Raw genomic sequence first — 14,432 nt, 5'->3', positions numbered from 1 at the left:
TGAAGCTTCCAGTACCAGAATTGGGTTACATTTAATTGAGTTGTTGGCCAACAGGAACCCCAAAACAACCCAGGCTTTTGCCAAAATTGTATAGATTGTTCTCCACAAACTGAGAGCAAGGCCCAGTGCTGAAGATATCTTAACACCTACACAATTCACTGAACATGGAAAGTAGGGCTGCTGCCTACATTGAGCCTTCACCTTTGGTACAGGAGGGTATTCTGCAATGCTACCAAAGGAGAAACCTAAAAAACAACCCAGCCACAAATCCTTTGATCTACAAGGGTGCCCTGCCTGCAAGATACACTAGTGTAATGGTGGCACAAAGCTTGTGGGTATAACTAACCAATAACTGATCTGACTTAAGGCCTACTCCATGAGATGAAACCCATACCCAACATAGAGGCCAGGCATTGGTGGCACACACCTTTAATCCTAGCACTCAGGAGGCAGAGGCAGAGATCGGTCTGGATTTCTGTGAGTTCAAGGCCACACTAGGCTACTTGAGATTAATCCAGTCTAAAAGAGAAACAGCCAGGCAGTGGTGGCACACACCTTTAATTCCAGCACTTGGGATCTCACACCTTTAGTCCCATCACTAGGAAGGTAGAGACAGGAAGTGACACGGCTGGGCAGAGAAAGGACTATAAGGTGGGACACAGGAGCTCAGTCCTTTCAGGCTGAGGAGCGGGTGAGGTGAGAGGTGGCTGTGGCTGCTCTGCTTCTCTGATCTTTCAGCTTTCACCCTGCTATCTGGTTCTGGGTTTTTATTAAGAGCAATTAGGATTCGTGCAACAGTTTCATGTTATTATATTATCTTACAGAAGTCTGTTTTCTAATGAGAGACAGACAGGGGGATAGATCAGGATTGAAGGGGTTTGGGGAGAATCTGGGAGAAATAGAGGGAGGGAAAACTGTAATTAGGGTATATTATGTGACGGGAAAAAAAACCTTTTTTTCAATGAAAGAAAAAAAAAAATCACATTTTACCTGAAGCAAACTTATGTGAAATCATTCTGTAACATGAAATTTTTTCATATACACTAGCAATATACAGAGGGGAGTTGTGGGACAAAATGTATAAAATTCAGCCTTTTAATTCTTACCTTTGCAGTAGGTCTTAAATACTACGCCAGATGTCAATTTTAACATTCCCCATTATCAACCCCGTTTCTTTTATTTAGAAATAGACTGGACTGATTGGCTTTTGCATACAATGGGCCAATACTTAATCTCTTCAAGATATACATTTGTGGAGAATGTACCTAGTAAATTTCGCTTTTTCATTTTGAAAAATGAATACAGAAACGGGAGCTGGAGAGACGGCTCAGTGTGAAAATGCTTGCTGTACAAACATGAAAACCTGGGATCATGTCGCCGGCATTCACATAAAAAGCTGGTATGGTGGCACATGGGGGAGGGAGGCAAAGACAGGGTGATTTCCCAGGGCTTGCTGGCCAGCCAGCCTAGATAAGATCGTGAACCCCAGGTTCAGTGAGAGACCCTATCACAAAAAATGTGAAAAGCAACACTGACTTCTGTCCTCCACATGTGCACTTAGGGCACATGAACCTACAATCACATATGCATGCATAAACCACATATATTCACAGAGAGATAAATGACCTAAACAAATCATTATGTCATACAGAGAATTAGTACAAAAAGGAAGACTGAGTATAATTAGTGATGAAAGTCTTTTGATACTAAACTAAGAAATCAGAATTTCTGATGGCTGGTGATAAATTCTAATACTACCTGTGGGATGGGCCTCTGTGCATGTTGATGAGGAATTTACTGATTATGCTGAGGAGTGGTACCCTTCCCAGGCAGAGTGGAGGAAGAGCTGAGCACCAGCATGCCTACATTCAGTGCTCTCTTTTCCTGACTGTGGACACAACTGACTAGTTACTTTAGCTCTTGCCACTGTGACTTCCCTGTTGTGATGGACGGGAACTGTGAGCCAAGATACACCCTTTGCCCTTGTTTCTTTTGTTAAAGAGTATTTTATCATAGCAATAAGAACAGAAACTACGACAGGATTATGTTTTAAGACTACCAGGAAACTGGGAATGGTGATACAAATCTGTAACTCCAGAACTTGAGAGACTGAGGCAGGAGGATTGCCATGACTTCAAGATCAGCCTGGGCAGAATGAGATCTTATCTCAGAAAACCAAACCAAATAAAACCAAGATAACCAACTAGCATTTTTCAGAGACAAATAATAGAAAGACTAAAATGTTGGTATGTAGTACAGCATAAGCAAAATGAAAACAAAGTACAGACAAAATGACTTCTAATGATAATTAAAAGAATCAGTACCTTGAGCCAGGCATGTCAGAATATTATCTATAATTCCAATATTGAAGAAGCTGAAGTAGGAGATTATAAACTCAAGAACAGGAGGCCAGTGTGGGCTACAATGGAAGACCCTATCTTGAAAAGAAGAGCAGAGGGAAGAGCAGGAGAGGGGGAAAAGAGTATCTGAATTGATGGAGGAGGTAGAGAGACAGACAGACTGTTATGTAGAACCAGTAGGATGTGGCAATTCATTTTTTTCAGGGTGACCAAAGGCAATGATGACTTTAATAGAGCAAGAGATAAAAATTTAACAAATGACTATAATGAATGGGTAGGAAGGGGAAAATGAAAATAATATACTCATATACATGAAAATCAAAATAATACACACCTTTGTGAACATATTACATTGTTGTATTTAACTTTACTATGCATCCAACTGCATGCAATCAAGATAAAAGAAACAAATATGGTTATGCCCAAAAACATGCATCTGGTCTTGAAGCTTAAAGATTTTTAAAGGACAATGTAAACAATACATAGATAACTTTTGTGCCTATTTCCTACTTAAACAATAAGATTAAATCTATAAAAGAAGACACTTAAAGTTTTAAACGTGTAAAAAATTACTATAATTACAGCCAATTCCCTATATGTTTTAACAACAGGACAGTCTACTTTGGTGCTTGGTAAAAAGAAAGGCTAATCCCAGCACTTGGGAGGCAGAGGCAGGTGGATCTCTGTGAGTTGGAGGCCAGCCTGGTATATAGAGCTAGTCCAGGACAGTTTCCAAAGCTACAGAGAAACCCTGTCTCGAAAAACAAAAACAAAAAACAAAAAGAAAGAAAGGGACTCACTAAGCTCTGTGATAAGCTTGAGGTTCTGCTGCCGGATATTCTCAAACTCCTGCTGCTTTTTGTGCATATGCTCTTCTGTTACCGCACAGCGGTCACACAGTCCTGCTCTTAACCTGTGAACAGAAACAAAGCAGTTTTTATCTACTAACTCAGATTTCCTTATACAGATGACAATCCTTTTTCACATACTTGGGACTTGGTGTTTCAGATTTTAGTTTCTTGGCTTTTGAAGTATTTGCAGATAGTCAATCCAAAGTCTAAAAACAAAATTTTTTTCAAAGTCTAAAAATATCCCTAAATGTAAAATTTTGGGGCTGCTGGCATGGCATTGGAAAGTTCTGAGATCTCAGAGCATTCTGAATTCTGGAATTTTTAAAAACTGATTTGTATTTTCTACTTATGTATACAGATGTGTCTGTGTCTATATCTGTGAGTACAGGTGCTCCAGGAGGCTGAGGTGTCAGCTCCCATGGGAGCCAGAGTTGCAGGGGTTGTGAGTTGTCTGATGTGGACGTGGGAATCAAATCCAGGTCCTGTGCAAGAGCAGTATATGCTCTGAACTGTCAACCCATCTCTCCAGCTGCAAACGTGGAGTTAGGGATGACCAAACTAACAGTATCTGACAGGGTTTAAACATGTAGCCCTGGCTGGTCTGGAACACTCTACATAGACCAGGCTGATCTCAAATTCACAAAGATCCACCTGCCTCAGACTCCCCAGTGCTGGAATTAAAGGCTGTGCCACCACATCTGGCTAATAAAGTGGTGGTGCATGCCTTTAATCCCAGCACTGGGGAGGCTGAGGCAGGTGGATATCTGTGAGTTCAAGGCCAACCTGGGCTACAGAGTGAGATCCAAGAAAGGCTCAAAGATACACCGTGAAATTGGAATTAAGATATGTGATCCCAAAGCATGTAGATTCTTTTCCACAAAATACTGCCTATTCAAGTAAATGGATATCCTTAAAGCCAGCAGCTATAGATGACACTCAGCTCTGGTTTGCGTATGTGCGGAATACTAGATTATTTTGGAATGATAAGATGGTACAGCAAGTAAAGGCCCTTGCTGTCAAGCATGATAACATGAATTGGATTCCTGGGACCCTACAGTTGTTCTCTGACCTCCACATGTACATCAAGGCACACACATGCACACAAATAAATAAAATAAGAAATTATTCCACCACTGGAAAAAAAAAGATGATAGTTAAATCAGTTAGCCTTTTTGTAACATATATGGAAATGGAAAGCACCCAATTCTGGAAGCATTTTTATTCCTGGGTATTGATCTTATCGGAGTGGAAAGGAAAAAGTCTATGTGTTAAGGCTGATTATGTTATCTCAAGAATATTTAGAAAGAAGAATCTCTATATTGGTGGGAAGTGAAAAACTATAAAAGAAAAGAAATCAGAGTTGAAAAGATAGCAGAAATAAATTTATTAATTTCTATATACTTGGAATAAAAGGAAATGTAAGCACTGAATGATTAGAACATTGATACCCTTAAGTTCCCCTTATAGCTAATGTTAGAGACACCATTTATAGGTTAAGCTACGATTGCTAAAAATAATGAGAAAAGATACGCAAAACCTGGGAGAACGTCCTCATGTTGGGGAGGACTTACTCAACGATGACACAGGCTGAGGGAAAGTCACTTCCTAGCCCAGAATCGATCAAAAGTAAACCTAACGGACACCCATCAAGAGGAAAACAATTTCTTATTCAAGTACCAAGCTTACCTATCTTCTAAAATTTTAATGGTTTCCTGAAGGACTTTCTGTTGGTCTCTCAGCTGCTGATTTTTGGTGAAGAATTCTTCTAGTCTTTGTGCATCTCTAAAGTTAAGAAATAAACAAAAATTCACAGAAAATTAAAAGGATAGTTCTGACATAACTCCAAAGTTTGGTCTCAAAACAAAAACAGTAAAGTGCTTGCTCACATCCCTAGCAATCACAGCAGCATGCACCTGTAAACACAGCACCCGGGAGGCAGAGACAGAATTCCTGGGGCTTGTGGGCCAGCCAGCCTAGCAAAATCAGTGAGACCCTGTCTAGAACCTTTCAGTGAAAAGCAAATGAAAACACCCAACATCAGTCTCTGGCCTCCATACACATGTGCATACATGTATGTTCACACACATCACCTTGTCTCAAAAAAAAAAAAGTAACAGCTGATTAGGGTACACATTATGCTTATTGTTTACTTAGTAAAATAATGCATTTTTTAAAATAATGGCAGACTTCTAAGTTTATCATACTGACTAATTGGCCATTATAACAATTATTCCTTTTGTTAGAGAATAGATATAAAGTAGATAAACACAAATTCCTTGTCCCACTATGCAAGGACCTAGTTTACTTTGGAGAAGGCAAAATAACTACCCTTTAGTTTTCTAGTTACTAAGGAATTTAGCTGCTCATTTGTGCTTCTAAACTGTCATACTGCAATCTACCTGAAATCCAGACCTTAAAGAAGGTGCTAGGACCAAATGACTGGGAGCTATAAATCAAAGTGAAACATTGTTATCACCTACTGAGTAACCAGCTGTTTTAATTCTTTAATATTCACAAGTATTACAGGTAATTTTGAGAAATTCATAGTGAACACTAATTTACACATTCAAGAAGCACCTTTAGGCGGCTGTTTAGTTATGGGTGAGGAGTAATACTTTTATAAAAAGTATGTTTACAATAAGCAAATCTAGACCAATTCTAAGAATGCATAATTTAATTTTCAGGGAAATTACTTTGATTCAAGAGAAGATAAAAAGCTACTTTATAACTTTAAAACTATCACTAAAATAGTATTTTATAAAATAAAATTAATAGATTTACAAGAAGGATACATTTTAAATAAAACTAAGTTCTTTCAAAAACAGGTAGTGAAAGTAACTTAAAATGTATAATCAAATAGTAAGCACAATGATTTCTGGGTGTTAGTGCTGCTTCTTAAAAGTGATCAACAGCAGGGCGGTGGTGGCGCATGCCTTTAATCCCAGCACTCGGGAAGCAGAGCCAGGCAGATCTCTGTGAGTTCGAGGCCAGCCTGGTCTCCAAAACGAGTTTCAGGAAAGGCGCAAAGCTACAGAAAAACCCTGTCTCGAAAAACCAAAAAAAAAAAAAAAAAAAAAAGTGATCAACATTTGAGTCTTAAAGAAGGCATTTGAATCAGTGGTTGTTAATTCAGAATTTACAATATTAGCAACAGTAACACTGATCCAAGAAGTAACATAAAAGATTTCATCCTGTAATTACTAATCAACTCTGAAACATTAAACCTATTAGAAAAAGCCAAACACTGAAACTGAAGAGATGGCTCAGTGGTTGAGAGCACTGGCTGCTCTTCTAGAGGACCCAGGTTTGATTCCTAGCACCAAAATGACTGCTCACAACCATCTGCAACCTTCTTCTGTCCTTCATGTACATTAGCACACACATGGTACATTAGCATACATGCCGGCAAAACACCCCAAAACAGACAATGATAATAATAATAAAATTCTTTTTTAAAAAGTGAAAGTGAACAAGAACTCTGAGACTGTTACGTGTATTATACAAGGGAGAACTGTAGAATGGCTCCAATACACAGTCATCTAGATATTTCATTTGGTTTTCACTAAGTTACCATATTACTGACAGTACTCATATTCTGGTTGACAATGTTCATAAAGGACATCAACACAAATTTTAAAACTCAAGTAACTCAAAAAAATTTTAGCATCGAAGAAAAGTTTATTTACTCTTAAATAAAACAAGTATTTCCATATTTCAAACAGATATAAAAATGAATTTTACTTATTAAAGAAATAATTATATTTTTTGTCTCATACATTAAAATGCAATTTCATCATTTAACTTTTGAGAAATCTGTATCACAGGGAGAACTTACACATAAAACTCTTGAGGTGACAAATGTAATTCATATGCACATATAATGAATAAATATAAGGCTATGCTATCAGTATTAAAGTATATTAAAAAGTTGGACATGAAATAGACTTATGAAAGTCTATTACCCACAAAAATAAAATGTGTGCCACACCAAGAATACCACGCTCCAGGAGCTGCACTAGTAATGACTCTTTACTGGCTACTGCAAGAATTGTCACACTAGCACATTTCTAGTTGCTACTCAATAGCCATTTTTCCAGTTTATTTCTTGCTAAGATCAGTCTTCATTTCTTCAATATTTAGTAGTTTTGGGGAGAAAAATTGATCTTTTCTAATGATTCATTTTGAAAACTATTTCAGACTTACAAATAAATTGTTATTACGGAACGGTAACAACCAATCGTCAAAATAAAAAAAATCAACACTAATAACAGTGATAAGTAGTAACTAATTAACAAACCCCGTTTAAATTTTACCAACTGTTTCTTTAACATAATTTCTCTGGTTCAGGATCCTACAATGTATTTGTCACATTTCCTCCAATCTGGAAAAGTCTGTCATGTCTTTCACATGTTGACATCATTGAAAAATACTGTAGTTATTCTTTTGACTATGTTGACCATGTTTCCCCAGTATAAAACTGTTTTGCTAATATGAGAGAAGCAATATTGTACCCTTTTTATCTCACCACATCAAGAGACACTTAAGGTAAATACATCTATTATTAGTGATATTAACTTTGATCATTTGATTTAAGTTGTAATGATCCCCCAGCCTTTGAATTTAGTCCCATGAAATTTGCAAATACAGTTTCTATTTTAAATTCATACATTTTATAGGTAATGAGTGTTCTGACTGCTGTATGTTATGTGCACCATGTGTGTGCCTGATCCCCAAAGAAGTCAGAAGAGGGTGTCAGATCCCTGGGAACTGGAGTTACAGGCCACTGTGAGCAGCCATGCTGAGAACCAAACCTGGGTCCTACGGAAGAGCAGTCAGTTCTCTTAACCATTAAGCCATCATTCTATAGGCAAATACTGTTTCTTATCACACTGTATCATACTTTTTTTTAAGGCTCAATTGGTGGTTATCACCTTTAACAATCATTGCTGTAAAGCTTTCCAAATAATGATTTTTTTCCTATGTCTACTAGTCTTTCTACATTTACTAATTGGAATCCCACTAATAAAGAGTTATCCCCTTATCTTAAAGGAAATATAATTTGTAGTTGTGGTAATATTTTGGGTATGATGAACAAAGCTTACCTGAAGATCAGAAGGCTAAGCCAGTCACTAGTTAGCCATAGAGGTCAGGTAGTGGTGGCATACACCTTTAAACCCAGCACTAGGAAGGCTGAAAAGTAATATGGCTGGGTGGAGAAAGGAATATGAGGCAGGAAGAGACAGGCACTCAGTCTTTTTGGCTGAGGTGAGAGGTGTCTGTGGCTTGTTCCTGCTTTTTGATCTTTTAACTTTCACCTTGATATCTGGCTCTGGGTTTCTATTAAGACCAATTAAGATTTGTGTTACAGTGGTGGTTTTAATGTAACTGATCTCCATAAGCCCATAGGGAGTGGCACTATTAGGAGGTGTGGCCTTGTTGGAGTAGGTGTGGCCTTGTTGGAGGAAGTGTGTCTCAGTTCACTTCCTGCTGCCTGATGTAGAACTCTTAGCTCCTTCTCCAGCCCTCATGTCTGCCTGAACATTGCCATGTTCCACTGTGATGATAATGGACTAAACCATGAAACTGTAAACTAGATCTAATTAAATGCTTTCCTTTAGAAGAGTTGCTATGGTCGTGGTGTCTCTTCACAGCAATAGAAAATAAAACGAAGATAGAATTTATCATTATTTGTTCAAGTTGTCTTAGATTTACTGTTGTGAGTTTTTTTTTTCATTTTATTTGCCTCTTTATTTTTATTTTTTTTTTGGGGGGGGGGGGACAAGGCTTGGTGTAGCCCAGGCTGACCTCATAATTACTCTGAAGTCAAGGATTACCAACTGCCTCCATCTCCAAGTACTGATATTATAAGTAAGTATCACCATGCCTGGATTTTATTTGATTCTAGGAATCAACCTCAGGGCTTTGCACATGCTAAGCAAGTCCTCTACCATGTGAGTTACATGACCACCCTTTTATTATCTTTTAACACACTACCTTTTTCACTATGTCCTTCTTTTCTGACATCACAAAATGTCCCAGCTCATCTTGCATGTTATAAGCCTCAAGTGGCTATTAACATTTCTTCAAAGAACATAGATTCCTTTAGAAATTATTCATGAATTTACTTATGTATATGAAGATTTTGCCTACATACATGCCTGTTCATCACTTGTATGCCTAGTGTTCTGAGGCCTAAGAGGACATCAAATCCCCGGGGACTGGAATTATAGACAGCTGTGAGCCACACCACTTGTGTGCTGGGAATCAAACCAGGTCCTCTGGAAGAGCAACCAAGTGGTCTTAGACATCAAGCCATCTCTCCAGCCTACACAGACTACTTTACTAGAAGACATTGTTTAGAAGTCAAGATCAGAGCTAGATACAGATGTGCTTGCTCATGATACTGAGGTGTCACTGCTTTTAGAACTTTTCAAGAGACCACACATAGAACCTATACATATGTCCTCACCCACATTAACAAAAATATCAACTTCTGTACTATTTATCTGTCAAAATATTCTATTTAGTACCTACTGTTAATTCCAATTCCCTACCAAACAGCACGTTCCGTTCAATTCTCCCCCTTTCTGGCGTTTTAACTCCCTTCTCCTAAAAATAACAATTCTAGCACTCATTATCAATAATGTACTTACTTATTCGAACCATTCTGGAATATAAATAATACAGATAAAGCACTGTCAAATCTATTAATTTAAACCAGTCATGTAAATTCTTTCTGTGTAGCTATATAGGAAATGATGGTAAAATTATGGTCAGTAAGTTTAGAGCAAGTCAGCTGAATGTTCTGGTAAGTGTGGATAATTAATAAAAAGGGATACAAGTTCTCCAAGAGATGGTCACAATGGCATGGCATGATTACAATGGGAAAGGGAAACATGAACAATGGTAGAGATGAAAGAAAAGATATTCTGAGTCTTCAGTGATTTCTGAGTCACTGATTAAGTAGTGCTAAAATGTCCCTTTTAGGGGCCGTGTACAAGAAAGAACATAGTTTCCTTAATATGAAAGTAATTTCTGGTTGGTTGGTTGTTTGCTAGTAAGAAAATATATTGCTAGTAAGCAATACCTTCTAATTATGTACTCTGAAAAAGCCCACTAACTTCCATTAGTAAGCATCTCTCAATTGTGAGAACTGAACATTTTATTACAGAAGCAGAGAAATGGCTTATTCTATGGTTAAGGTAATTTAAAACACCATCCTTAGAAAGTAACACATAGGTCAGGCACCTCGATGTACACATAATCCTAGCACTCAGGAGGCAGATGCAGAAGCAGGTGGATCTCTGGGTTTGAGGTCAGCATGGTCTACATAGACTTCAAAGCCAGTTACAAATCTATATATTACACATATATGTAGAGTGTATACACACACACAAATACACACGAGTCATTTGCCAATATGTTTGTATGTGTATCAATGTAGGTATCTGGTGTCTGTGGAAGTCAGAAGAGGACACAGATCTCCTGCAAATGGAGTTAAGGTTGTATACTACCACATAGGTATTGGGAATTAAATCCTGGGCCATTTCTCCAGTCCCATATTTAAATTTTTTTGTATTCTTCCTATTTCTGAATCTACCTCTGCTATCAAATATTACTTTCTAAGTGTGAAGGAAAAGTTCTGTCTTTTGAAATAAATATATACGGTAAGTAATCCTAGATTTCAGCTATAGTCTGGAAATATTAGAAACATGAGGCTCATAAGTACATGGGCATATGCTGTAAAGCAAATATAAAAATCACTTGTCATAATGACATTATTTTTGGTATGTGTATTGACATTCTATTATGACATCTATTTCATATTCTCAAATGTGCAAACTCTAAATAACCATGAGTAAAACCTATACCAAACTTCAAAATCAAGTATGATTTATAGTTTAACAATCAAAGCAATTCAGAGGGCCTTCTGGTCATTCTAAACTTCTTAGAAGTAGTATCAGAATACCCATTTAGCATTCGTTCATTCATATATATGTGCATTCACACACATACACACATTGTGTAGTTGTGTGGTCTTTAGAGACAAAATCTCATGTAGCTCACATGTGCCTTTAACTCCTGTTGTTCCTGTCTCCACCTCCCAAGTGCTGGGATTAGAGGTGCAGCACCAGACTCAGCTTTGTTATTTTTAAGACACATCCTCATACAGCTCAGGCTACATAAATGAGATTGGCCTAGAACTCCTGATCCTCCATCATCATCTCCCAAGTGCTGAGACTACAGGAATACCCCTCACTGGTTAAGAGGACTTTTATGTAGCTTAGGCTGGCCTCAAACTTACTATGTAGCAGAAACTATTCTTGAACTCATGATCCTCTTGCCCCTATTCTCAAGTGCTGAGATCAAAGATGTCTGCCACCATGTCTGGTTTCCATTTCTTTCAAGTGTAGAAACCTGACAATTTTTCTTCTCTCCTTCTTGTAATAACTTGAATTCCAAGAATTAATATACCGGAGAAAGGAATGACACAAACAGTTCTCATTTTACTAAATATTTTATGAAAAGATGATTTTATATTATATAGTAAAATATACACATGCATGTTAACTAAGCTTGTACTTAGAAACCAGTTCTTTTTTACTTTAAAACAAACAAAAAACCAAAATCATGATTAATTAGCCCAAAGCTAATTCCTTTTTAAGACATGAAGTTTTTTGTTTTTTGTTTTTTTTTAAATGAGACTGGCTATTAATATCAATTACTTATTAATAAATAAGACATTGGCATTACATATTGATACTTACAAAATTCGTTCCTTTTTCAGTTTGGTTACTTTTATTTGTAAACCTGCAAAGTAACAAAGAAAAAAAAAAAAAGCACAGTATTTTTGTTACACATTGTACCAATTCTAAAGCAGTTATCTAAGTTCCTTTATAAGGCAAATGCTACACTATTAAGCCAATTTAAACTGGCTTCTGAATAATGATCCAGAACTTACTTGATGTCCAATGTATTCCCCTTACTCAGGCTACAAAAATAAATCTGCAACATTATTGCTTTTAGTCTATTATATGGCAGGCAAATAGATTAAAAGTGAGTTATTTCCTTTCTAATAGTGAGGGCAAACATGTAATTAGCATTTCACTATAAACACAAGTCTGTGTTCTGACACAGCTTATGCATTTGCTAACAAAAATAGTGCTTAAATAGGCTCAAGTCTCTGGGGATTAAGCTAGATTGTGGCAGGAAGTCGTGTATTAGAAACAAAATTGCTTACAGAAAAGTACTTAACAAAGGGCACTAAGATTTTTAACTCTAGACATGCTCTTTTAAATTTTAGTTAAGTCTGATATAAAACAAAAAGCTCGAGTAATAGAGTGTTCCCAATTCATGGCAGTAACCAAACCATTTCCATACCATGGCAGTAAAAGAAAACTACCAAATAAGCACAAAACATAGTCTACAACATTACTAGCAACTTAATATAAATGCAAACCAAAAGAATTACTAATTATAAAAATGATAGTGATGAGCATTGGTTAAAAAAAAAAACTATATAACCATACTTTTCTAGTACAGTGTTTGGAAAACAACTTAGCAATATATCCAAAGCTGTTCTCAATAGTATCTGATTTCTTGGGTTCTAATTTATGTAGAAACTCCTAATCAGAAATATTCAAGCCAGGCAGTGGTGGTGCACGCCTTTAATCTCAGCACTCGAGGCAGAGCCAGGCGGATCTCTGTGAGTTCGAGGCCAGCCTGGTCTACAGAGTGAGATCCAGGACAGCCAGAACTACACAGAGAGACCCCGTCTGGATTAAAAAGAAAGAAGTTTTTCTAGTTGAATATGACTTTTCTCTTTTTCCTCTGCAAATCTGATTAACATAGGAGAGTAAAAGGACTTTCTGTTTACTTTGATTCCTAATTAACTATTCTGTAATTTCTTCAAACTACAAAGATTATACTTTAAAAATAAATTGCCGGTTGGGGATTTAGCTCAGTGGTAGAGCGATTGCCTAGCAAGCACAAGGCCCTGGGTTTGATCCTTGGCTCAGAAAAAAAAAAAAAAAAAGCAAGCCTAGAAATTGTTAATATCTTCTAAGAATTTCCTTTCCTTTCTTTCTTTAAAAGTCTGGTTCCCAGACTAGAGAAATGACTCAGGCTGCTCTTCAGGGCCAGGGTTGGATTCCCAGCCCCACATGGAGGCTACAACCACTGTACTCCAGTTCCAGGGGAGCTGATGCTGTCTTCTGACCACATGGGCAACAGGCATGCCCATGACATATATGCATACATGCAGGCAAACCACTCATACATGCAAAATAAATCTTGGGGAAAAAAAATTAAAGTTTTGGGGAGCTGGAGAGATGGCTCAGTATTTAAGAGTCACTGGTTGCTCTTCCAGAGAATCCAGGTTCCATTCCAAGCAACCACACAGCTGTACCTAACTGCCTATAATGCCAGTCTTAGGGGATTTGATATACTCTTCTAGTTTCTAAAGAAACACAATATACATTAAGGCAAAACAATCATATACATAAAAATAAAACGTACTTAATAAAATTTAAAACAAGTCAGCATCTTTCTATATTTCTCAGGTTGGCTTCAAACTCACTAGTAGCCCAGACTGGTCTCAAACTCACAATCCTCCTATCTCAGGCCGCCACATGCTGAGAATTTAAGTGTGTGCCACCACGTCCAGCTAAGATTATCTTGTATTAGACAGAATTAGTCCTGAAGAAATAGATACTAGTTGAATGATTTCTGAATAATAAAAGATTATTTACTACCTGCCTTTGATAGTTTATAGACACTCGTAAGTTACATACTTCTACCAACATGATGTGTCTAGAAACACTAATGCACTTACTTTTAAGAACAGGCTTTTTCATAGTATCTGTAATTACTACAATCTTAGACAACATAATCTAGGTAAGGGGGGATTATTTAAATTTAAAAAATTTAAAAAATTTTAAAAAAATCCTCATATTTCTTAATCATTGTCAAGACAGACACTGATGTCTATCTACTTTCCTTATTGTCCCCAGTGATGCCAGGAAATCCAAATAAGCAAAATGAAGGTTCTGAAGAATTTGGAGGTTAGTGTTACAGTTTCATTCTCTCGAGTTTGGCCTCTAGGAAATGGTTAACTAATATGACACATTTTATCCTTGGCTCTACAACCTACTATTCAGTTAAATAAAATATTAATAAGGAAGTGTAAAATGTCATAGACATTACAGTAGCTTTGACTATA

General features: G+C 37.0%; 1 protein-coding gene across 2 annotated transcripts in view; it reads right to left on the bottom strand.

The window, feature by feature from the left end:
• Rbbp8 (RB binding protein 8, endonuclease) overlaps positions 1 to 14,432 on the bottom strand; it is a 78,773-nt gene that overhangs the window by 52,418 nt on the left and 11,923 nt on the right. The window contains exons 3-5 of one of the 2 annotated variants that reach the window (XM_036205179.1): positions 11,980 to 12,022; positions 4,898 to 4,993; positions 3,161 to 3,273 (exon numbers count right to left, since the gene is read on the bottom strand). In XM_036205179.1, coding sequence (XP_036061072.1) covers positions 3,161 to 3,273; positions 4,898 to 4,993; positions 11,980 to 12,022 — 252 coding nt within the window. The remainder of the gene's footprint in view (positions 1 to 3,160; positions 3,274 to 4,897; positions 4,994 to 11,979; positions 12,023 to 14,432) is intronic. The other variant, XM_036205180.1, reaches the window with a different exon arrangement.

The sequence above is a fragment of the Onychomys torridus genome, chromosome 13 (assembly GCF_903995425.1).
Source record: "Onychomys torridus chromosome 13, mOncTor1.1, whole genome shotgun sequence".
NCBI lineage: Eukaryota > Metazoa > Chordata > Mammalia > Rodentia > Cricetidae > Onychomys > Onychomys torridus.
The sequence above is the reverse complement of the archived record's forward strand: the minus strand, read 5'-3'. Positions and strand labels throughout refer to the sequence as shown.